Source organism: Echinops telfairi, unplaced genomic scaffold (genome assembly GCF_000313985.2).
Source record: "Echinops telfairi isolate 266 unplaced genomic scaffold, ASM31398v2 ScPeMD7_7410;HRSCAF=8448, whole genome shotgun sequence".
Classification (NCBI taxonomy): domain Eukaryota; kingdom Metazoa; phylum Chordata; class Mammalia; order Afrosoricida; family Tenrecidae; genus Echinops; species Echinops telfairi.
The window spans coordinates 26,633,276-26,659,522 of NW_022111310.1; the positions used below are offsets into that span (position 1 = coordinate 26,633,276).

Here is a 26,247-nt window from a genome sequence, read left to right on the forward strand (position 1 = left end):
ATTTGTTTAAAGTTGCCCAGCTCGGAAACACGAGGCCTGGTGAGGAAATCAGTCTTTCTGTGTCCAAAGATGTGCTCTTTCCATGAGACTTTCCTTCCTCCTGAAATGAGCACTGGGCCCTTCTTGGAGGGCTGTGCCAACACTACTTCAGGTGGACTGCCACGGCCGAAATTCCCGCCAGTGTTTGTTGAGCGTCCTACCAGGACCAAAGAGACTACAAGCAATGCGTTGTTGTGGCTTTTTTTTTCCCCTTTGGTTGAGAGTTACAATTCTAAAAACGCATTTAGTAAAAAAGGAAGTACAACGCGCCTGACAGAATGGTTTCCTAATGATTTGCTGTCGTGAATAAAGCTGTGAAGAGTGGGACTGGGAGGTGCCAGGTAGAAAGAGGAAAACCAACGAGGAGACAAACAGCAGCAACATGGAGTGCTGACAGAGCCTCTCTTTGGGGTGTATAGGCTACAATGAACGGATTGCTCACCACAAATCTCTGTCCCAGACGAGTCACTGCTGCCCTAGGGGTCCAGACCGCCTATGTGCCAGACCCTGTACAGGGCACTTTATATATGTTGTTGTTGGGACCCTTTTAACTGTATAAGAAGAAACTCACTTTATTTGAGGGGGAGCTGACCACCCAGCAAAGGAGCCCTGGTGGCACAAGGTTGGCAGTTCAAACCTACTGGTGGCTCCTCAGGAGAAAGATGAGGCTGTCTGCTCCCGTAGTGGGTTTCGGGCTCAGCAGCCTAGTTCAGAGTTGCTCTGAGTGGTAACAGACTCATTGGCAGTGGGTTTGGCTGATGCACCCACTCGGGGTGTCAGTGTTGCTGCCAGGTGCCATGGAGTCCATACCCACTTGTGGCAACGCCTGGCGACCGCGGAGAGCTGCGCCCTGAGGTGGCTTCAGCTGTGATCTTCCTGGGGGCACACTGCCAGGCCTTTTCTTCTGCAGGCCAGCTGGGTGGGTTTGAAACACCAGCCTTCTGGTTCGCCACCAAGCGCTTCATCACCGCGCCTCAGGGCTCCTTCTCTAGGGTCTAGGCAGCCTCATCCCCATTTTACAGGAAGAAGCCATCGAGGTACAGAGAGCAGCAAGGGATTTTCCCAAGGGCGACCCAGTCTGGGAGTCCTCCTGCCTTGCCCCAGAAATGCCACCAAGGGAAGAGGCGAGTCACCGAGCAGCCTCAGAAGATCAAGTGGCAGCAGCTTCCTTTGTAGGCTGCGGCAGAAATGCAATTTCTTTGTTATCTCGTGTGCTATCTTTAAAATTCATGCACATTGTGTATTATAATCCACAATACCACCGTGTTATTTTTGTATTAGAACAAATGTCTTACATTATTTATCAGCTGAATTATTTAACTTTTCTCCGCTGACAGTGACGCCTGGGAAGAGCTGGGCCTTGTTTGTCGACTGCAGCTTCACGGACCGTCAGCACAGGCCTGCGCCTCGGGGGGAGCTGGGCCCCAGCCGCAGAGGCTCGCGGTCCGTCTGACCCCACGGCGGTGCACAATGCACGCGTTGACCCAGGGCCTCACTCAGGATAGCACACAAGCATTCTTCTAACCACAGGTAGAAGGTGAGGCGTGCTGCTGTCCCCTCTGCGGTTGTTCTATCTGACTCACGGGGACCAAGTGGAACCACCCTCTAGGGGCTTCAAGGCTGAAACTTTTGGGAGACAGATCTCCTGGATAGCTGTCTGATCTGCCTGCTGCGTCCAAGGGGCCTTTTGACTAGAAGTTGCACGCTTAACGATGGGCGCTACCCAGGGACGCCCTGTCACCTCCATGTTGTTGTTGCTGCTAGGTGCCACCCAGCCAGCTCCTGCAGACAACAGACCCAAAGACTGCCTGCTCCTGCACCATCCTCTCAGTCGTGGCTGTATCTGAGGCCCTGTTGCAGCCACAGGGCCAGTCCATCCCATTCAGGCGCTTCCTCTGTAGTGCTGCACTTCTCCTTTACCAAGCACGATGCCCTTCTCCAGGGACAGGTCCCCCCTGATGATACATCTAACACACGGGAGACAGAGCTCACTCGCCTTGCTTCTAGGCCGCATCCTGGTTGTACTCTGTGCCACACTGAGTTACTGTCCTTCTGGCAGTGCATGGGATAGCTCAGGTTCCTCACCAGCACCACAGTTCAAACGCTTCAATTCTCTTTGGTCCAGCTATTGCATGCATATAAGGCTATTGCACTATCATGGCTTACCTTCGTCTTCAGCGTGACATCTTGCCTTTTAACTCATGTAACGAGATCCTCAGAAGTGTCCCATCTATAACATTCACTGTCACACAGCAGTGGGCCAGGCCCAGAGCCAACCACGAGGGCAATCCAGCCTCAAACGAGGCACTGAGTGGGCACCACAGGCCCTCCCAAGAACTCAGAGACCTCACCAGCTCAGTGTGGAATGAGATGCCACCCCACCCAAGCCAAAGCCAGGAGGAGGTAGATTCACTGACCTTATGAAGGTACGGAAGCCTGTTGGTCCCAACTTCATTGTCCCCTTGATGCCCAGGAACCGGATAAACAGATTTGCCATCCTGTCCACCAGGCGCAGGTAGTTGAAATGCTTGGCGTACTTGGGGAACACTTGCTTGAGGCAGATGGAGGGCAGGTAGGGTTCGGAATGGGAGTGGCCCTCCGGGGCGGCGAGCATGTCACTGTCCGAAGTATCTTCTGCATTTTCAGACTGCTGAGGTCTGCGGCACACAGGGGAACAACCGAACCAAACGTCAGGGAGCGTGTCGGCGCATGTGTCACGATTTTCCTTACACAGGCGCGTTTACATTTATACGACAGCCCTGGGATTGGGTGCAATCACTATGTCATTCCATCTTACCGACCTGAAAACTGACCTCAGAGAAGCCCAGTGACTTGCCCAAGGTCACACACCTAGTGCCTGGCCTTAAACCCGGCGGCAGTCAGGATGCTCAGTCTCTGTTCTATCGGCCTCGCCTTCCAGTGTGGGACACTGCTGTACTGTAAGAGAACACTCTATTACGGAGCAGGCTGGGTTTGATGTCAAACTCCTACTTATGAGTAGTAATTGAATAATTAAGAAATATAAAATCTCATTGAGGACTGGCAAGAAGCCATGGGCACAGTTCAATGAACAATTTGCAAAGATACACCAGTTACCCAATTCTAGGAATAGGAGCAATTACATTTCCTGGCTTAACGGTTTTCTTATTTGGAACTCATACCAAAAAAAAAATTATCATAGCGTTGTGATTCCATAGTTTGGATATTTTCTTCTATAATTATTCTAATATTTCAGGAAATTAAGAAGCAACAACTCTCAAAATATCCATCTCTGGCTCTGAACACTCTTCTCACCTCAAAATCCACATAGCCACCTACCAACTGTGTATAACTGTCAGGACAGCCCTCAGGGACGGAGGACCGAAATGACGCGAAGCCTGCATTTCCCACTTCCTCGAGTGTGAGCCGCCTGCCGGTTACCCAGGCAGGGAGAGTCAGAATAGATGCCCGACTCTTCTCTCCTTTGGGAGAGGTCCTCCGAGGTCCCAGTGACACACAATTTGCACTTGGCCACTGCCCTAAAGGTTTGTGGTTCAAACCAACCAGTGGTGCTGTGGCTGGAAGAAAGATCCAGTGGTCTGCTTCCACCACAGTTGCAGACGACCACATGGGGCACAGTTCTATTCCGTAACACATAGGGGCGGGGTGTGAGCACTCGGAGTCGGAGCCGTCACAGCCAAGGGTAACAGTTAGAGTGTTCCCTGGCGCCAACATTCCCTTCCTCTCTCCCTGCTTGGCCTCATCAGGTTCTCGTCTGGATGGGAGTCTTCCTGCCGCCAGCCTTTGCCATCCATAAACCCATCCTCCACGTTGGCACTTTGAGTTTGTGTCACCTCCTTGTTAAAATTACGTAGTGACACAACGAAGTCCCCTCTCCGCATTCTGACACTCAACGCCCTTACTTATTTTTCTCTCCTGCTAAACTGTCTAGTGGATTCCAACTCATACACAGAAACCCCAAACTCACGGTCATTGAGTCGAGGCTGGCTCATAGTGACCCTATAGGACAGGGTGGAAATGCCCCTGTGAATTTCTGAGGTGGTAACTCTTGGCGGGAGTAGAAAGCCCTATCTTTCTCTGTTGGAGTGGCTGGAAGTTTAGAGCTACTGACCCTGCGGTTAGCAACCAACGCATAACCACTATGCCATTAGGGCTCCTCCAGCTCATATAGGACCTAACGATGTACGCTCCACTCATATTAGGATTCCAACTCATATAGGGCCCAATAGGACAGTGTAGAAGGAAGTGCTCCACAGGGTTTCCAACACGGTCGATGTTTATGGAAGCAAACGGTCACATCTTTCTCCCAAGAGTGCCTGGTATAGGTTCCAACTAAGGACTTGTCCGTTACCAACTGACTGCTTAACCACCGCACGCCCAGGGCTCCTTAATCCCTTCTCTCTTTTTCTTTGCTGCCATTTCCTTAAGACCTTGAACACGTGCCCTCTCACGCTGCCATCCACTGACCTGGCCTGGAACTTGGACTGTTTCTGGACCGCCAATTCCCCACATCACCCTAGGCCTCTCTGTACTGCCGCCTCTCTCATTTCCCTGGCTCCCGCCCTGCCCACAGGCGACTTGAGGCCAGCGGTCACCCTCCCCTACCTGCTGTGCCCACTGCTGGGACGGAACCTTGGTTCTTCATGACTAGAAGATACTGTCTGATTGAGAAACAGGAACGCGAGAGCTACTCTTGGAGTTTCAAGCTGTGCGAAGCCCTTTCCTCGCCTCTTCTTCATCAGATGGCTATGGCCTCAGGGCTCCTCCAGACCCAGCCAGGGCTGCTGAGTGGGCCCTGCCCATCATGGCAAGCCCAGAGGATGGAGCAGAACTGCCCCGTGGAGTTGCCCAAGCTGCCGTCTGGACGGAAGCAGACTGCCCTAGCTTTCTCCCTCGGAGTGGCTGGTGGTTGTGAACCACTGGCCTTGGGGTTCACAGCCAATCGCTTGGACCACGGCGCCACCAGCACTCCTGCTTCCAAGCAAACAGGCGGCCCGTCCCTGCGCTGGGACACCCTGAAGTCCCTGTACCCCGCAGACATTCCTCTGGCCCCGACGTGCCTGAGCACGGCTTTCCCACTTTGGACACTGACTCTGGTGTGCCCTGGACACAGCTGGTGGCTCTCTCCCAGGGGCCCCTGCCAGGCTGATGCACAGGTCAGTCTCTCTCACCAGCGGGGCAGCCCCTGGAAGGCGAGAGCCACATCTGATTCAGTTCTGTTTCTAGTGGGACCTGGCACATATTCAGATCCTGGGACATAATTAAGGTCACTTGTTCAACTGGGGCAGCTCCAGTTTAATAGCAAGGCTCATATGCCTCAGATAAAGACTCACAGCGAGGCGGTGTGCTCTGTGCCTGTAAGAACCATGACCAGCAGGTTGACTTTGGGCTCACGGCCACCTCGTGCATATTCCAGGGCAGACCTGTGCTCTGTGGGATCCTGGAGTTTTCAGAAGGGGGCCGCTAGACCTATTTTCTCAGGCACCCCTGGGTGGCCCCAGGCCACCAACCTTTCTCTTTAGCTGCCAGGCACCCTCTGCCCAGCTCAGACCAGTTTTGTCAAATGGAGCCGAGATTCAACAGAGAAGCGGCATGCTCGGCGCAGCAACCCAAAGGGTCCTCCTTGCATTGCAGCCCAAGGAGCCAGCCTCTCGGACATACAGAGCACTCCCGAGTTCGAATCCCCAAGTCTGCCAATCCAGCTTACACTTCCAAAGGAAGTCCTGACGCTGGTCTCAAAGCAAGGGGAAGCAGAAGCAGAACGGAGGGTGGGGGGTAAGAGGGGAGGGGGAACAGAGAAAAACTTCCTTTAAAGTAATGGTGTGGGACAATCTGGAAAAACACCTGCTTCCCCCTCCAAAGGGGAGGGTCCGGCTTCTCGGGGAAAGCCATGTTCCCGGTGGGGGTGAGGGGAATGGAGGTGGGAGCAGATGGAAACAACGGGGACATGGTGGTCCTTCAGGGAAAATGATTTTGCCGCCAGTACGTCACACTTAGGACGGTCAAGGAAAGCCAGGTGGCCACTGTTCAGATGAAACGAAATGTTTCCCCACTAAGGTTAAGGAAGGAAGACGAGAAAGCTGCCCTGTTCCCGGCAATTAGCTCTTCAGAGACTGGGCGAAGGGCAATCGCTGACTTTTGTAAGCGCTCGGGCCGTTCTCCTGAGAGCGGAGGCTTGGGAACGGATGGGTTGCGCGTCCTCAGTGACCACGGAAATAGCTCAAGACCAGCCACCTTCATGGTCTCACTGGCTCTTCACACCGATCCTAACACGTGGGCTCCTCCTCTCTCCCACCGCTCCAGATGAGACACTGAGGCTGAGTGAGGTGAAGTATCTCAGCGCCGGCTGACTTGGAGTTTTAACTCCATTCGCCTCACCCAGGGCTCTCTCCAGTTTAGCACCCCGACTCACACCGTGGGGTTTTGCGGGCGGGGCAACAAGATCCTCTAAAAACTCACTATCACAGCCACCGAGTCAACCCTGACTCATCGAGACCCTGCAGGGCAGGCTTGAACTGCCCCTGCGGGTCTCCGAGGCTGTAAGTCTTTCCTCGAGCAGAGAGCCTCAGCTTTCTCCTGCAGGGTGGCTGATGGTTTTCAACTGCTGACCTAATGGCTAGCAGCCCAATTCGCAACCCACTCAGCCATCAGGGCTCCAACAGAATCCTAAATACCATGATTTCTTTTGTGCTTTGAAGGGCTTAGATTCTAACACCATTCATGCTCTTCTCAGACATTCTGAGAAATGTGTAAAGGGCCCACGGTCATGGGCAATTTCACAACTCAGGGATAACTACTCTTAAACATTCCATTTCTTGTCTGTCTATTAAAATTAGGGTCACATTACAAGCAGCCTAATGCTGTCTTGGCACACTTTACATTGTTTCACGAGTATTTTGCCCTGGCAGTGCACAGGATTCATGAGCTCATTTCTCTTAGACATGTAATATTCTGTGTTCTGCCTGAGCCATGATTTAATTAACCGATCCCCCCTTCATTTAGTGGCTATGTAACCTATCATTGGACTAAATAGAGCTGAGTGATCTGTCCCCCAAGTGTCCTCCCGCTCGGAAGCACACCAGCTACCGCTAGGGGCAGCCATGGAGATCACAGTGTCCAATGACGTCATGCTGTCTGACTGGCAGAATAGACAGAACATCAAATTCACCGTCTCAACCTCCAAGTGTCCACTCTGAACCACTATGCGCTTCAGCAGCTTAGCACGCTCACAGTCGCAGGCAACCTGCGCTGCTCCAAGTTCCAGGCACTTTGTACAGTGACGTCATTTTAGAGAAGGCCGTCAACGCAGGCAGCTGGCACACTACATCAGCAGATTGTTCAATCAGCCAACAGTTTGGAGAAGTGGCCTTAGGCTGGGCTGTCCTGGTCATCGGGACCCAACCACGTCCAGAGCCCCCTCACGACGAAAGCTTTCCTGATGGAGACTCAGAGTGCTGTCTCCTCCAGGGTCCACCTCCCGTATATGCCCCCCGGCTTCCTCGGGAGTTACCCAGAATTCACCTGCTCTCTCCTCTATGAGACAATCTCTCACATTTATTTTAAGGGCTGCTGCATTCCCTGGAGGACTACAATTTCCCATCTTTCCTGAATCCCAATGGGTAACCTCCAGATGGAAAGGGCCTTCGCCGACCCAGATATCTGAAAGCCACACGTTCAGGCGGGAGTGCTCTATTCAGCGGGGCGGAGGCACTAGAGACGGCACTGCTGGGTTAGAGGAAACAAAGTAAGGAGAAATGCTATCTTTGCAGGAGACAATTCCAATGATCACATCGCGATCCAAGCCATCACAAATACTGTAAAAACCTGACTTTACTTAATCGTAGTTTAGTGGAAATGTCAGGCTTATGAAATAAAAGTGACTGGTATAGAAAATATAAATCAAGCTTACTAGTCCTTTTTTGTTGTTAAGTATGATGACTGGATTTGCTGTATCCTTGATTCATTAAAATAGGGGAGAGAAAATCCTGGAATGTTTTATCTATCGTTTTTCAAATAAAATGGAATTCTTTTCATTAAAACTCTCGTGAACACCCATCTGTCTCTATATTGCCTGGAAAGCCTTCTGTTAAAAAGAGCAGCCAGGTACGCAGGGGTGGGGATGTTCCTTCCGCGTGAAGGCCGAGTAAGGTCCTTGACATCATGGATGCCTGTTGATATCACAGGCCTCATTCAGAGAGACGCACTTCCGGCCATCACATCCGTGATGAGTTCATTAACTGTTTGACCGGTGTGGCCTGAAAATGGGGTTACACATGTCCCTTGGTAGGAAAAAAGGTTTCTCCCCCACCTGATTCGCAAGGGACCAACAACATGCCAAATGGCTTACCTATACTATCTCACTGTTTCTCGTAACTGCTCTAGAGTAGGTAGAAATCATTCCCATTTTCCAGATAAGAACTGGGGGCCCAGCCAGAACGCTGAGCAACATGCTCAAAGTCATCACAATCCACAGAAGAATCAAGATTTATGCCCAAGACGATTTTACTCGGGCTTCTTCTTCTGCTAAGGCGATTTAAATCACAGCAAAGACTGTTCTTCTTGTGTATAAACTACTTTTATTCCTAGCACTGAACGGAAATAGGAAGATAGATGTCACAAAGGCCAACATTCCAGTCTCAGGGACGTTGCTGGAACGGTTTCAGAGAATAATGTTCATCTCCAGTGAAGCATCTTTTCCGTCATTTCCTTACTCACGAAGCAATCGCCTCGCATCTCAGATGGAGTGGGCACACGGGTGAGTTAGACACACAGTCCCTGCCACCCCAGAGCACACGAGCAAGTGGGGGGACAGGATGGACCCCGGGAAAGGAACTGATGCACAGGGAAGGACGCTGGCCCGCAGGGTTCTTGGCCGGGCCTGTGAAGGGGTGCAGATGAGGACGTGACCAGCGGTCCAGCCTGAGTCTGGTTCTTAAAGGAGCTGACTGTCAGACAACGGTTCTATGGAGATGAGAAGACGGTGGGAGATTCTCAAGAGAGAAGGAAGAACGAATCTGCCTGCAGCAGGTTGTCCGAGGGCAGAGGAGGAGTGCTGGGAAGCTCCTGGAATGGTCTACGTCAGTGATCCCGCCAGAGCGGTCCCTGCAGCAAGCAGCGTTGGCATCACCGGGAACTGGTTAGATACACTCCGAATTCTTGAGCCCCGCGCCAGACCTACTGAATCAGAAACTCTGTAAGTGGGGTCTAGCACCTGAAGATTTAGCCAGCCTCGCAGCGATTCTGATGTAGGCTAAAGTCTAAGAAACACCGATCTAGGGTGGACTGGGCGTTGGACCGCTAACCACCAGGTGGATGGTCCAGACCCACCAGCCCTTCTGAGGGAGAAAGGTGACGCTGTCTGCTCCCTTGGAGATTTACCGTCTTGGGGACCCTCCAGAGGGGCGCCAGGAGTCGGGATCCACTTGATGGCCGTGGCTTCACCAAGGGCAGTTGTAACGGACATGGAGCCAGAGGGCTGACACGAAACACTGGACACATAAGGGCTCGACGGCTGCTGGGGTGAGGGGGACAAAGAGCGAGAGACACCTTGGCTCATGTGCCTGGCACTGGTGACGTGGCAGGAGAGCCCAGAGGGCAGGGGTGCCGCACAGGCAAGGGGATGGCGCTTCCTTTTCCTGCCATTTGGCCCAGGTGACGTACCTTCAGCCTCGCTGACACATTTCAAGAGTGTGCGCACGCGCATCGGCATTCCTAAGTGAGGAGGCTGCTAACCAGACACCACAGAAGCCCCTTCCATTAGCCCAGCAGCTCATTTAAAGAGTTAGAGGACACGGTTGCTAAAAATAAACATAACTACCATGTAGCCCAGCTCTGCCTCTTGAAAACTCTCTGCCATCGCAGATGCCCCATTGGCTTGATAGGCATGGAAACGCTGTTTGAAAGGAAGACAATGGGGCCTGAAAAATGGATGCAGCATGAAAGCCCACGCTGATGCAGAGATGGGCCTAACGAGGGCCCTTCTCTGACATTCTCGCCCCTGTGAACTGAGGCGGGGGGGTGGGGGTGGGGGTGGCTCTGTTTCTGCCTTCCCCCTCCATAGGTACCACCAACACCCCCCAGCAGGCCAGCAGGCCAGGTGCCCCCCTCCACTGGACAGTCACCTGGCCCCACTTGAGCATGTCCTTCCACTGCATGCAGGAGCATCAGCAGCCGCAACAGACGAGGCTGGTGACCTTGGTGGCTCCACTATGTGCCAAAATCCTCAAAAAATAAATTTAGATAAAATCTTGCATAAAACAGTGCAAAGCAGATGCGACCGTTATTGTTCCTGTTTCAGAGATGAAGAGATTGAGGAATGAGGGTGCGAGGTTATGGGCTCGGGAAAGAAACCAAAGCACACGGATGTCCAGGGTCCTGGCTCCTTTCTAACCACCCCCCCCACATGGCTTCTACACACTGCTAAGCACTGTAAGCGCCCCCCGAAAGCCAGGCAGGTGCCTGTCATGTTTCATTCTGCCCTGGCATTACTCTAAGGATTCGGTGTGGTGAGTGGTCTGTCATCCAGCTTTACAGATGAGAACTATGTGCTCATCTTTTTCAGAGATCACTCAGTGATGACATGGCTGAAAGAGGATTTGAACCTAGGTGTGCCTAGCTTCAAAACCCACGTACTTTCCACTGCGCCAAGCTCCCCCTCGGTCTGGTTGTACAACTCCCCTGGACTCAGATGCTCTCCACCCTGACAGCGGTGCCCCAGGTCCTTACTCTGTGCCTGGCACCGGATGATAGTACGGTTTAAGATCAGACACACAGCCTTTCTAGGAAGCATCCAGAGGAATCGTCCTGGAGGGGCTTGTCTGACCTTGTGTGATGGCCAGGGTGGGACCACCACACATGTTTAATTCCACAAACAAACGGAGCTGCTATGTTGCGGCTGTGGACTCCTGTGATGCAGCCACACACAGTGTGTGTGGAAAGAACGACTTAAAGACACCCCCCCACCCCCACAAGGCAACAAGGACAGACTAGGTCTCCGCCCCTGCTCAGGACCACTTCCCGGAGCTGCCTGTGTCTGCAGCTGCTGTAGCAGCATCTACCTGCTTGGTCAGGGGCCAGAAAGACAAGCACGAGCACTTCCTCTAGTGCCCAGCTCCTACCCGTATTTCAAAGCTAGGACGGTATGGTAGTTTTATAATCGTTTGTCCGTTTGAGAGGATTCAGAGTGAAGGGGTGGAGTCTAGCCTGCCAATCCGGTCATAGCCAATGAGACCTGTGTGTGGGCATGGCCTTCTCCTGAGGATTCTGGGAACTCCTGTCTTCCTCCTTAGAGCCAAAAGACACACACTCTTTCTCTGCTGACTCCCTGGGAGATATTGCAGCTGACAAGACACATGGAACTACCTAGTGCCCTGAGCTGGAGCAGCCACGTGGAGACTCCTGCCAGTGCTGAGATGCTTAGAATGCCACTAGATCCACAAGACTTCCCCCCCACTGGCCTGTGATCATCCTGCATTCGGCATCATTGCATGTGTTTCGTGAGTCTGAAGAGGACTTTATAGACTGGTATCAGACATATGGGCTAATATCGGACTCATGGACTTGATCTGGACTGAGCTGGGATGTTTTCTCAATATTCAATTGCTCTTGTATGTAAAGCTCTGTCTTATACACATATGAGTGTCTATGAATTTGTTCTTCTAGTCCACCCGGACTGACACAGACGGCCTGAAGCAGCCACAGGGCCCAGCCCGCTCATTTTACCCAGGCCTGCGAACATGCTTGTTCTTCGGCATGGAGCAAGGATCTTCCATGTTGCCTCTCCTGTTCTACACTGTCTTAGATCCAGAGTCAGCGAGGCGTGCTCTACACACAGACCAGGGGGCTGTCTCCTCCTCCCGGCTGGGGGTGGACCTGGTGGTTCAGAGCGTGGGCTCGGGTTGGGGGGGCAGCTGGAGGCATGGCTGGGACCCCAGATCTGCCACTGGCAAGTTGTGTGACCTCCAGCAGGCCCTTTCACCTCGGAGCTCCACTTTCCTCTTACCTGACGGCACTGAGCTGGGGGCGGAGGTGAGGAGGACGACAGAGTGGTTGTGCCGTGCTTAGCACCCACCTCAACGCTGGTTCCAAAACCAAACCAGTTGCCGTGAAGCTGGTTCCAACTCCTGGGGATGTCCTCTGTGTCACAGCAGAACTGTGCGCCACAGGGCTTGCATGGCTCTGGACTTTCGGCAGGAGATCGCCAGGCCTTGCTTCTGAAGCACCTCTGGGTGGGGCTTGAGTCACCAGCCTTTTTGTTAGCTGCTGAGCATGCAGGCACCCCTGCATCCACCAGTTAGCTGTTACTGAGTGGGCATGGGGCTGGTGGGTGGGGGGGGTGTTCAGAGAGGAACGGCTCCACTTGGTTTTCTAGGCTGTAATCTTCTGCAGACACGTCCCCAAGCTGCTCTCCTGAAGCTTCCCTCAGTGGGTTTGAACCGCCAACCTTTCAGCCAACAGTTGATTGCTTCACTGTCTGTGATACCCAGGGGCACTTTAATACCTGCCGGCCAACTTTGTTGTAGCCATAAACACCTTTATATCACGCTTGGCATGGTCTTCAGAGCCCTGCTATCCTGTCCCTAAAGCCCCAGGCTGGGAGAGACGAACCCAGGCCTCCAGGGGCTTGGGAGAGCATGGGTTTTCTCTAACCACCTTCTGGTCCTGTGAGCTCCCACCGGCCCTCTGAGGAATCCCACTCTTCACGGCTTCTCAGGGTCACAGGGCACCTACCCCATGGTCTCCTCCTCTCCAGCCTCAGCCATCCGATGTCCTCATTCTCCACTGGGGGTCGCTGGCCTCCAGGAGAAAGCACGGAGGGACCTTCGCTGCCCCCTCGTGAAGGATGCGTGAACCTCCTACTCTTAGGTGGAAAGGGCCCCAGGGGTCACTTTGTCCCGTCCTCCCTAGGGACGGACGCTGAGCCCTAGTCACTTGGTTGAGGTGAGGCATCAAGGCAGAGGTGGTGGCCAAGGCAGGCCCCTTCTTCTCGACTTCCTGCGCAGAGCCTTAAAAATATAGACATCTGTATTTCGTAAAACGACCTCACCAGCGAGCTTAACCATCAAGAAGTGGCCAGAATTCGGACTCTGTGTGAGAGGTGGTAGGCTTCCCCAGCCCCCTTGGCAGGAAGAGAGAGTACTTTTTGCCCAAGGACTTTGGAGTGGCTCTTTAGACCCGCTGGGTGGTGGGCCACGCGAGCCTCTGCTCGGTTTCCCACGGGAGCCTGAGGAGAGGTATCTGCAGGGGTAAGCCTTGCCACACTGGCTGCCCAAGGCCCCCAGGAAAAGCCCCCTCTCTTGAGCAGGGCACTCAGGGCCCTGGTTCCTGCCGGCCTCAACGTCCACAACCCGCAGCCTGATGGCCGACAGCCCTCCCTCCCTTGTAAGTGCTCTTTCCCAAAGTCGCACTTGAAAAGAAAGCTTGCACCCTGCACGTCTTAGACTCAGCATCATCCTTCTCTAAGCTCGCCATGGCTTTCTGGAGGTAGAGGCAGCGCTCTTTCCTCCGTCACCTGCCCAGCTCTGCACAGAAGGACATTAATCAGGAGAGTGAAATGCACGGAGAGCTTAAGGTATGCTCTGCAGCAGGCCAAGCCCACAGCATTCATTTTCACCCTCACAATTGTAGTGCGAGTGCTATTTCTGCAGTTCTCCACCTAATGTCGGTCTGTTTCACTAGACTGGAAGCCCGCAGAGGGCAGGCAGGTACCACCAATGGCTGGTTTACAGATACAGCCACGGCCTCAAGCCCAACTCCAAAACACAGCAGGTGCCCCAAATATCTGAGAATGGATATACTCATTGTTTCAATCAATGCTTACCAACAGTCCAATTAATTAGGTACCGGTATTAATTGAAGGTACAGTAGGTTAGGTGTAAGAGCCCTCGTGGCATAGTGGTTGGGCTGCTAACTGCAAGGGGGACAGTTTGAGACCACCGGCCACTCTGTAGGAGAAAGAGGAGGCTTTCTACTCTTGCAGCGTTACACTCTTGGAAACTCACAGGGGCAGCTCTACCCTGACCTACAGGGTCTCTGTGAGTCAGAATTGACTCGATGTCAGTGAGTAGGTAAGGTTAAGTTGAGGGCTGCTAACTACAACGATGGGGCCCAGCTGGTGCAGTGGTTAAGCACTGGGCGGCAATCTGCATGGTCAGCAGGTCAAAACCACCAGCTCCGCGGGAGAAAAGACTGGACTGTCTACTCCCGTAAGCAGTTACAGTCTCGGAACCCCACAGGGCTACGAGTCAGCATCGACTTGAGGGCAGTGAGTCACTACAAGGCTGGTGGTTCAAACTCCACCAGCTGCTCCAGGGGAAATAAGGATGAGGCTGTCTGTTCCCATAAAGAGTTACAGTCTCCAAAGCCTTAAGGAGCACTCCTACTCTCCCGTGGGGTTCGCTGTGAGTCAGCATCGAATCCCGGGCAGTGGGGATTGACCTGAGTTTACATCTGAGGAGGGTGACGCTTACAGAGGTCAAGCCACTTGCCTGCATGATGAGGCTAGGATTGCGGTGCAGATGGGCTGCCTCCAGACCCACAGGTTTAACCCCTATCCTCCTATTTTTGGTTGCCAGCATAGATCTTCCTTTCTTCTCCTCTCTCCCTGCGACTGGGAAGATCCTGACTGCTCTGGGAGAACAAAGAGGTCCGAGTGGCAAGAGGAAGACTATGTGACAATTATAATCAGTGGTTGGATTAGCCTCTGTTTTACCACCTCTGAAATTAGCAGCAAAGGCCAACTTGAGCTTTCATTGTGTAGTTCTGCTAATGAAGGGATCCCTTTAATTACACACTTGGCTCACATCTACAACACAAAGCATTTTAGTGTTTAAACACAGCTCTGCACCAAAGTATAGGGCTTGTGAAAGCAGACAATATGGGGGGGAGGGGCGGCGGGCAGACCACGTGTGGAAGTTATTCTCTGCCTAGACTGTAATTTCTTCCTGATGTTTAATTCCATCCCAAACCCAGTTCTTCCTCTATGGTAATCCTAATTTTCTTTGTGTGCTGTGCCCCCAAGGAGCCTTTATTTAGTAGCTCAGTGGGAGAAGCTCCAGTCAGATGAGCGCCTCCTCAGATTTCAGGTGGGATGATGATTTATTCTCTTCCCAGGTGACTCCCTTTGTTTACTTCCACATCAGTGGCGGATCCTCCTGCCACCAGGGTGCTCGTGCTGCTCACAAACCCAGCTTCTCCTGCCTGTGGCCCCAGAGCTCATGGCCCTCTGTGTGTGGGGTATGCACTCACATGAGTGAGGCTTGTTGGGACTGAGCCCAGAGACTTTTCTCGGGAAAGGGTGCCCTGAATTTCCATTTGTACTGGTTAGAGGAAAGGCGGGGTAACCATTAAGGCATCCCTCTTATGAGCCAGGAACTCCACCAGATATTGAAAATCTTGCTTAAACCACACAAAGACCTCACGATGGTGATACTAGCACATGCTACAGAGCCCAAAAGGAGCCCTGGTGGCGCTGTGGGTCAGGTGTTGAGCTACTAACTACAAGGTCAGTGGTTCAAACCCACTAGCAGTTCTGAGGGGAAAAGATGAGACTGCCTGCTCCTATAAAGATTTAAAGTCTTAGAAATTCTATAAAAGGTTGCTATGAATGAGAATAGTCTGGATAACAGGGGTGAGAGTGGGCAATGTGGGGAGAAGGTGGGAGAGCCAAAAGGTGTCCTGTTAGCACACACAGTTACACACTTGAAGGGAAAGAAGAGCTAGTGGTTTGAACAAACCCAATGACACTGTGGGAGAAAGTCCCGCCACCTGCTTCCCAAAGGCCACAGCATGGAAGTCCCCAGGGAGTGTTGTTCTGCTCTGCCACACACGGGGGCACCATGAGTCGGACTCAACTCGAGAGCCAACCCCGACAGAGCTAGAACCTTGGCAAGGGCCACCTGGGAAGCGTCTGCTAACTTGCTGATGCATTAGGCTTGATCTGCAGAATGGGGCTGATGGCTCTGCCTACCTCACAGCCGTGTGGTGAGGCTCGAATGGGACCGGACGTGCCATGGGTTGAGCACTCAGCCAGTGTCGGCTGGCGCGTTCATTGAGCAGATGAAGCTGAGCTCAGGGGGCTTCAATAAGGCCCTGCTGGGCATGGGCCACCCATATGGTCTTCTCCGGTCCATGGGCTCTGTCTGATTCTCAGGACCATGTTCTTGCCTGGTTTTCAGCCAGGCTTGACAGCACCAGGGACTTCCCAGGTGACCCATGTCCCAACAGAACCCTGGCTTCAAGGGGTGGTGACCTAGAGAAAGGCATTCTGTGTGCAGGACCCCTCCTGACCTCAATATGCGCACACTGGTTCCTGCTTCTACTGCTTCCCCCAAAACTGATCTCTCAAGGGTCCCCAGATACTGCCTAATTGTCACTGACCTCCTTTATCTGTACCCATTTCAGCTTCTCATAACATCCGATGTGGCTGGTCACCGCCTTCCTGGTGTCTGGCTGCACCTGTGCTGGCTCCCCTGGAGTCCTTTCTCCTCTCTGGCTTCTCTTCCTCCAGGGGAACTAGTCCTTGACCACACTCTTCCCTTGACCTGCTGCCTGCTCCACAAGAGCTCTCTGGCCCATCACACTCTCACACACGTTGACTTCAAGACCTACACCGCTTACCCAAGAGCTTCTCCTCAGGTCTCCGTGCCCAGGGTGTCTGTGGCCTGCCCACCTCTTTGCCAGCACCTGTCTGTTCCCTGGCAGGCCCCAATCCTGTTCATCCTCCAAAGCTCACTTTAAATGCCAGCTAGTCTCCAAAGCCTTCCCTGCTGCCTTCTTCCCAGAAATACTCTTCCAGGTTTCGCGTGGCACCTCTTTTATGGGACTTATCATCTCTAGCTTGTCTTGTGCTCGTTCAAGCTTGCAGGTTCTTTCCCCTGATAGCTTGTCAGTTTGCCAAAAATAGATCCATTTGTGTTTCCCGCTCTACAGCTGATAGGTAATGCAAAAAAGAAAGGAAGGAGACAAGAAAAGAAAGGCATGCTAGATAAACGTCTGTGTAGGAAAAGTATTCTTTGAGACAAATAGGATGAAGAATTTGGTGTAATTTTGCCCAGAGGCAAGAACATGAGTGCCGGTGTCAGTTTAAAGTTCCGTTGAGCCATTTTTAGAGTAATAATAAAATAATCATGATTTATGTTAATAAGAACAATCGCCACCCTTGTTCCTCCACTTATTAAATATACAACCTTGGGGAAGTTACATTTTCTTTTGCAAAATGTAGAGGGACAATAAAATCAACTTCTTGGAGATGCTGAGGGATTAAATGAGGTGGCTTTAAACCCAAGATGAGTGTACCATTGGAATACCACAAGCCATCGAGCCGATGCCGACTCATAGTGGTCCCACAGGACAGGGTAGAACTGCCCCTGTAAGCTTCTGAGACTCTAACTGTTTATGGGAGGTAAGAGCTCTGTCTTTCTCCCTCGAAGCAGCTGCTGGTTTCGAACTGTGGACCTTATGGATTGCAGTCCAAACGTGTAACCACCAAGTTACCAGGGCTCCTGATTGGAATACAGTAAGTGCCAAGTAAATTGTAGCTATTTTCATTCATTCGCTGGTGAAGATCAAAGACCACAGCGTTCAGCCCTTCGGTGTGGATGACACTCAACATAAGGGGAACAAAACTCCTTCCAACTGGACCAATAAGCAACATTATGATAAACGAAGAAAAGATTGAAGTTATCGGGGCGAGAGAAAAAAAAAAAAGATTGAAGTTATCAAGGACTTCATGAGTTGGGTCTATAATCAACACCTCTGGAAGCAGCAATCAAGAAGCCAAGTGACATACTGCATTGGGCAAATCTGCTGCTGAAAGAATTCTTTGACACGGTTCGGAAACAAAGGTGTCACTCTGAGGACTAAGGTGTGCCTGACGCAAGCCGTGGGATCTCACATGCACGAGAGCCGGACAGTGAAAAAGGAAGACCAAAGACAAAGACTCAAGAAAACTGCAAATCCAAATGTGAATTATGGTATTGGTGAGGAAACTAACTAGACCACGGACAGCCAGAAAAACATACCCTTCTGCCTTAGAAGAAGTGCAACCAGAGTGTTCCTGAGGACCAAGGGTGCGAGGCTTCCTCTCATGGCCTTTGGACAGGCTATCAAGAGAGACCAGGTCCTGGAAAAGGACGTCATGATTGGTAAACTGCGGCAGAAAGGAAGGCCTTCAACAAGATGGACACAGTGACGACACCTGGGCTCGGGCAGCAGCAGTGGTGAGGAGGGCAGAGGACCAGGCAGTGTTTCATTCGGTTGTACAGGAGGCCACTGAGTCTGAGCCACAACCAACAACGTCATTCATGCATCTGCCCTTCCACGCATTGCGTGCACATTTATGGTGCCTCTCTGCCTATTCTGCAGCCTGGAGCCTTGGGTCGGCTAAACCCAAACTCCTCCAGGAAGATTACCTGCCTTCTCCAATCAGCAAGATTCTCTCCCTCTAAAGAACTCTGGTCCTAATAAAATCAGATCTTAAAAAATTGGACTAATAAATTAGGCATGCACATTAGCTATCAGGTCCAGAGAGAAAGTCTTACTTTGTCCTGTATGCAATTTGAATTCCCCTAACATAGAGTTGTTGTCAAAATCCATTAAAGTATTTAATTTCTCTTGTCACTGCACAATTCCCCAAGTAGACATGCAGACAGTTTGCAGTGGTGTTTTTCATAGAAGTACTAAATGTTTAGTTATCACGGCGGGGTCTGAGATGATGTCTCCCTGATGGCTCCAAAGGGTCTGTGAGTTCAAGTCCAAGGTTCAGGCGAAGGCAGCAGAGTCCCAAGAGTTAAAGGGGCTGTGAATTGGGCACAGCCGCGCCTCTGTTCCCACACTGCCTCTCACCAGCTCAGTGACCTTGGGGAAGGTACTTAACCTCCGGGAGCATCACATTCCTCATTTGCAAAGTGGTGACAATCACACCAAACCCACAGGGTTTCAGTGAGCACTAGATCAAAGACCAAGAGCTCTGGCGGTATAGTGGTGATGAATTGGGCTGTTAACCAGGAGGTCCGTCGTTCTAACCCACCCGCTGGTCCATGGGGGACCGAGGGGGCTCTTCACTCCTGTAAAGCTTTACAGTCTGAGACACCCGCAGGGGCAGTTCCAGCCTTCTCTCCTGTAGGGCCACTAGGAGCCAGAAGTCACTCAATGGCAGTGAGTTTGGTTTTGAGTTTCGATGAAATACCAACTGTGGAGGTTGTAGTAGAGGGGCAGACATATCATTGGTGCTCAGGATAAGGCAGCTTAAGCATCCCAAGGAATTGGGGACACACAGACAGGTGTCGTTTAGGCTGCCATGCCCACTAACACCTGCTTCTCCAAGGGACAGCCTGAAGAATCAGTGTGCTGATTGTAACATGATCACCAGAACCATCATGTCCTGATAATCCCTATTTTTTAAGAGTGGCCTCTCCAAACACCTGTAGAAATAAATTAATATTCCCACTTGACTGGCTCACCTGGTGGGAACAGTAGGTTCCCATGTCAGTGGGAATGAGGTGGATATCCACTCCAAGAAAGAGAGAGAGAGAGAGAGAGAGAGAGAGAGAGAGAGAGAGAGAGAGACTCGTTTAGTTTTCTACTAACAAGCAGGGAACTGTTTCAAAGCTGTCCTCTTCCTTGGTTGTCATGGTAACGTTGGCTGACCTACCCCTCCCTGAGCTACACGCACAGGCGGGAAAGTAGAGGGGCCGGTGTGTGGGAGGCGGGGTCACGGGAGGAGGGGCAGCGCAGCAGTGGCACTAGGCGATGTCACCAGAAGTTGTTTTTGTGCGCTGTTCGTCCAGCCTGTCCTGACCGTTCCGACTCGCAGCGACCCCCGGGGCGGAGTGCCAGTGGCCCGCGGGAGTTCCAAAGTCAACATCCTCACCGAAGCGCACCTCCATCCACTTCTGTCCAGCAAAGCCGCTGCTGAGCTCCCACAGGGGCCGTTAGCAGAAGGTCACCCCTCGCCAGGGCATGCAGGAGTCCCGGTTGTGACTGCGGACCGATCCGGAGCGAGCTCGTCCCAAGGGCCGGCTTCAGCCTGGCCCGAGAGCGAGGATTATTGCTCAGCCAGGGCCCAGGGAGCCGAGAGACGCCTCGTGCGCACCCTGGGTCAGGCTCCGGAAATGGGACTGGTGATGGCACCGTGGGCTCTTGCTACGGTCCAACAAGCGACCTATGGAGCCACTTCCCGCCCATGAGCTAATGCCACCTGGGCAACAGCCTTGGTAGGGAGCAACATGGTGCCCATTTCCCTCGCAAGGAGATGGAGTGCTGCGACCAGGAACTGATGTCCACTTCCTGTGTTCTAGTGTCTCCCCGACCTGGCTGTTGCCGTTTGGGGCAGCCACTGACTCTGTCCAAATGGCTTCACCCCATTCCCTTGAGCTTGGGCTTCTTGCAGCTTTTAAAAGACACCTTCGGAGTCCAACACCTGCCTGACAAACCCACCCAGGCGTCCACTTGCAGTCCAGGGAGTCCCTTGGTCCACGCTGATACTTGTCCCACCCGAACTTGCTTCTTGCCATTTCTACAATGCTATTGGCAGCTTCATCTGCACAGGGAGACAGAGCTCTAAAGTCAGTTTTGGCTTCCCCCTCTTCCTCATCCCCCCTTTGCAGGTCGGGGTGAGATGGGAGGGGTGGGTGTGTGGTCTTGTAGAGGAAACCTCCGCCGCCCCGTGTCCGTGTGGAGGCTCTGACTCCAGTACCTGGGAAGTCCAAGCAAGTGGGACGTAGCTAGTGTGGAGTCTAACAGCAGCCGCCTGGGCCCGGCTGCCTGCCAGGCTTGTGCTAGGCACAGCCTCTCATTGGTTCCCATTTTCTATAGGAGACGTTCCCCCATGAGAGACGAAGGGACAGGGGCATACTTTTGCCAAGTTCATCCAGCTTAGACATGGCAAAGCAGATGAGTGAATCCAGATCGCCTCGACCCAAGATATCCATCCAGTTATAGCCTCTACTCAAAGCCGACCTCCACCCCTGCCATTTGTTTCTTAGCAACGGGGGTGGGGGCTGCTGCCCCAAAAGTACCTCTCAGCACTCGCCAAGGGCCTGTCTCACAGCGTCTGATGGGTAATGCACAAACGAGGCTCTGCAGGAGGAGTTTGGGCTCAGAGCTGGCCAGCCAAGGTTCTGTTAGGACTGAGCCTCTTTCTCACCATGTGGCCGTGGGGCAAACAACGAGACCATAAGCTACTGGCCTCAGTTTCCTCATCTCTGAAATGGGTGGCCTCTGAGGGATTTCCTGGGAGGTCCGGGGAGCCGTTAGCGCCCGGTGCACAGTCAGCCCTGGGTTGGTGTTTAGCAGAACGGAGCTACAGTCTTATGAGTGTAGCTGGGAAACTCCGCACGGGAGGTGCCCCCAGCTGGCTGCTTCTTCCTCAGTATCGGGCTGGTTAAATGTTTAACTTCAGAACTGGATCGCCAGAAGGAGGAGCCGCGGGGAGTGCCTCCACTGAGCTCAGGTGGGGAGGATGGGTGGACAGCCTGCGGAGACGGGCTGCCCTTGTGAGACAGGGAACTAAGTGCTGGCCCATCTCCAGGCCTGATGAGCCTGTCAGGATGGGTTTCGCCAAACATCTGTTTTGGGAACAAGCCTGTTGTTTCCTGCAAGCTCTAGAGATAATAGTATGTTTTTCCTGCACACAACCTCGACTTGTTCACTGGAGCGTAATATTTTGAAATGTGACCAATTTCTTAAGAGACAGAAGCCCATCGAACTCTTCAAGCACATAGCTCGCCTGTGGGCAGGCCAAGCGGCTTCCTATGTTGTTACCAACCTGAAGCAACATGTATTCCACTTTCCCAGGATGGCTAGCAGGTGGGGTTTGGCGGGGAGCGAGGGGTAGCGATGTCTCTGAAACCAGTACCTCTAAAGGGTTGCACTTAATTCTATGAGGGAGTCGGGGCTCCAGGTTTCATGAATATGGATGGCCACGGCGGCTGAATGATAACCTGCAATTTGTCTCCCTCACGTTCATCGACTTGGGTTGGCCGCTGACAATTGGATGAGGGGAAGCTATGCCATTGCACATACCAATGATGGCTGGGGCCCGGACGCAGTGTGGCTGGATTTGACTCAATGCGCCCAAGGGCAGCAAGCACGAGGGCAGTGTCCCGAGGGACGCGGGCAGGCCGTGTCTGGTCAGGAGATGGAGGGCCAGGAGGTTAGCCCAACCTTTCAGTGAGATCTGGGACACTGAGCTCCCTGGCCCGTTCAAAGGCCAGTGAAGCCCACTCAAGACCCCCGAGGCAGGAGCTCTATCGGGACAGACATAGAGGCTGTGATTCCCTTCTCTTGCGAGGGGAGGACAGGGATAGAAGCAGCGAGGTCTCCTGCCCTGGGACACGCAGATCCAGTGCTGACTGCCCGCCTTCCTGGGACTGCGTCCTCTCCCATGGAGATGGGGCCCCTGGCTACCACCGGCACCCCCAGAGGGGGTGCAGAGTGAGTTATGCTTCCTGGCACTCAGTGAGCCTGGAGCTGTCATAGCTGTGGAATCTTCTGATCTTGGCTGTGCTCAGCTAGTTTGGGCCCTGGCCTGCAGCCTTGACCACCAGCCCCCCACTTCACTCTCCTGGAGCCTACAGCTCTGCCTAGTCCCAGCATCCTCCCCTGCTTCGCCAGTCTGCTTCTAGGGTCTCCCAGCACGCCTTGAGGCCAAGCCCATCCTGACTGACTGCAAAGGTCCCAAGGCTAGGTGTCTATGGGACAGAAGGAAGTGACCCACAGGCCAAGAGCAGATCTGATCGTGTCACTCCGGAGCTCACCCCCTCAGGTCCTTCAAGTGCTCGTCCAAAATGTCACTTCTCAGCGCGGCTTGCCTGACCATACAGTGTACAATTGCTACCCACACCCAGGCACCCCAAAGTCCCTCCATTGCTTCACTTTTCTCCATAGTCTACCCGCATCACCATCTGCCACAGCGTGTATTTCACTCATTGGTTGAGTTTACTGTCTCTCTCTGGCCGTCTTAAACCTCTTCCTTCCTTCCCCTCATAAAGAATATTCTTTTATGAAAGCAGGATTTTTTTTGACAGGCTGCTACTGCTGCCTCTTGAGTCCTGACCCCTCTGTTGACTGCCTGAGTGACTGGCTCCCTTTTGCCGGCAGGATAAAGTGGAAATGCTCCGCCGGCCTGGCCAGGTCCACTCCTGCTCCTGCTCCTGTGCCTCCCCCTCCCAGCCCCGTCCCTCACCTCCATGTAGGTCCAGGCAGCTGTCTCCGCCCACTCACAAGTCTTCCTGTCCTTTGCTCAGGCTGTTGTTGCCTCTGCCTGGAAGGTCATGTCCCTGCCCTGCCCTTGGGCTGGTTTAGGTGACCCCTACTCAGTATCCAACCTGTACAGTGGTTCCCGTGCTAGACTGCTAATTGCAAGGTCAGCAGTTTGAACCCACCAAATGCTTTCTGCAGCCATATAGAGTTATAACTTCAGAAACCCACAGGGGCAGTTCTCCTCTGCCCTATAGGGTCATTATGGGCTCAGATAGACTCCATGGCAATGAATTTGGCTTGGTTTCCATGATTACCTGTCTTTACCTCCTTCGCCACCATTTATACTGGACTTTAATTGTCCACTGATTGTGCAGGGCCACTCCTAGACCACCAGCTGGAGGAGGGCAGGACACTCTTATATTCTCAGATCCCTGCACAGCCTGATCTGTGGATGCACTGCAGACGCACAGATGCTGCCTCCAGCAGCGCTCCTCCAAGCAGGGGGCTACCGTCCCCCCTGGGGGCACTGGATTGGTCCAGGGGGAGGACTTCAAAGGCAGATAACAACAAAGCCCTAAATCCATTGCCATCGAGTCCACTGTGACCCACAGCGACCCCACAGGACAGAATCGAACTGCCCCATGACTTTCGGAGACTACACTTTATCCTGGATACGGGCTAAGACAGAAGTTATTGATTGCCATCTGGGTGCAGAGTAATTTTTTTTTTTTTTTTTCTGAAAAAGGGGAGGTGGGCCAAATAAGTTTGGGAACCTATGTGTGGCTCAGATGCTTTGCTGTGGACCAGAGGCAAGGCTGCTCCTGCACAGTTGTCCAAGGATTCGAGGTGACTCCCAAGATGTCCAACATCTGACACCATGGACATCGAATCTCTGGAGCTGCAATGTCAGGATTCTGACGCGGAGGTCAGGGCATGGGTGTACGTGAGGGAGACCTGCTTCCTTTCTTCGAAGCCCAGTGTTGGCCTTTGCTGCGGTGCGTACTGGTAAGTATCAGTCCCTTCCCTGGCTTCTCCATCACAGTTTGACAGCAGGCCACGAAGCAGCTGAAACGTCCAAGTCCGTGTTCCTCTGAGAACCAAGTGTCTTTATCATCGCGCCAGGGGCCTCCGGGACCTCACCTCACACACGAGGACCCAGATCCACAGACGTTGGCGGCTTTGCTCGTGGGCACACACGAGGTAAGCAATCTCACCTTCTCCTTCTTAGGTGGGACTGTAGTGTGCTCCGGTTGAACCTACTGGACCCTTAGGGATTTCCGAGTTTAGTTTAACATTCTCATTTGTACTAAATCCGGGTCAGTGCCATCACAGACTGAATAATACATATTGCCATCAAGCAGAATTCCTCTAGAACTAGCCCATAGGATTTCCAAGGCCATGTGTTCTCCCTTTCTCATGTGCTGGATGAGAACCCCTGAGCTTAAGATCAGCTGTGGATGATAAACACGTCACCACAGATGCCAGAGAGGTCTATTTTTGCCTTTCTTAATCTTCCAACTCGAAGCACCAAATTAATTATTGATGTTGGCAAACTCATCGATCAGGGTGCCTCCTTGGCCACCCAAAGAGAAAAGAAAAGAAAAAAAGATATGACTCTCAGCTGCCTTAGCATTTCCTGGACAACTGGCTGCCCATCAGCAGAGAGATGGCCCTGGACTGCCCTGACCACTGCCCCCACTGCCACCTTCCTTTGGCCAGCCTCTCAAGGAGCGTGCTCTACCTGCCCTAGAGCCGCCCCCTCTGTTTCGGGTGCATGGAGCAGTATGTTTGCAGCAGCAGCAGCAGTAACACCAAGTGTGCAGCTCAGGGTGACTGCTGTGGGGAGCAGGGAGACAAGTGAGGGGTGCCCCAGTGGGAGGGGACCCTAGAACTGCTTTCTCTGGGAAGGAAGCCATGAGTCATCAGCCACCACCAGCAGACTAATTTGAGACCTCTGTCCCAGAGGAAATCATGACTCCTAATTATTATTATTAAGCGTAATGACTAATTAGTAAAAATAGCTACCCTTTACGGAGTGCCAACTTATGCCTGGTGTTTAGTGAAGATTATCATCCCCCCCGCCCCCCAACACACACTTACTTTATGCTTTTATGCTTATTTTCTATTTTGCTAATTATAAGTTCAACATGTGCCAGGGCAAACATATTTTAAGATACCATAAGGTAGAAAGAGGAAAGAGCCCCCTGCCCCCCAAACCCCCCCTTTGTTCTACATAGAGCCACTGCTCACAGGCTCCCACTTTCTTCCTAGGATTGCTTTAAGCACTTCTAACTCTCATGATGACCCTCATCGTCCCATTTTGCAGATGAGGAGCCTGAGGCTTACACAGTGATACAGCCTAGGCAGGAAGCCACCCCAAGATTCTCTGTTGTCCAGACCTGCCCTTCTCCTGCTGGGCTGGGCTGCTCCCCTCCTGCTCTCCCACTCCTCTGCCCGGGTCCCCTGACCACATCCTCCTGAGAGATGTAGCCACAGGTAAGAGGATCTACCCAACAGGCCAGTACCTGACTACGGAAAGCTGAGAAAGCGAAAGCTTCAAGGAAGACAGTCTGTCAGAAACTGGACGGACTCTGTGTTTCCTGTCCATATAGATATCGGAAAAGCTGAAATCAGAAAGCACAATGAACTACTTTTTAAAATATAATCTGTTTTGCATGAGACACACACAAGTATCTTCTACAGAGCCAGCTGTAGATGGCCCGGAGGCCTGGCCGGGCCCATCAAACCGTTAAAGGGCCAGGCCTCACCAAGCACACTCCTGGAGAAGGGTGACTGGAACCTGGACTTGGCCTTTTTTCCATCCCATGGTTTCATGGATAGTAGAGTTCTCTCAATGGGCAGCTGAGCAACAGGCATCTCTTATCTATATACAGAGCACTGCACGCAGGGGATACAAAATAAGCAAAGCTGTGTCCGAGCCTACAAAGTGCTTCCAGTCCAGTGCAGGGAGACACTTCAAAGCGGGGCTTCAGAAGGACGTTGTAA

The 26,247-nt window shown here is 52.6% G+C and overlaps 1 protein-coding gene across 1 annotated transcript in view; it reads right to left on the reverse strand.

The window, feature by feature from the left end:
* The window catches only part of TTLL11 (tubulin tyrosine ligase like 11), a 233,343-nt gene that overhangs the window by 33,059 nt on the left and 174,037 nt on the right, over positions 1-26,247 (reverse strand). The window contains exon 5 of the mRNA XM_045296623.1: positions 2,457-2,696. Within this exon, the coding sequence (XP_045152558.1) occupies positions 2,457-2,696 (240 nt within the window). The remainder of the gene's footprint in view (positions 1-2,456; positions 2,697-26,247) is intronic.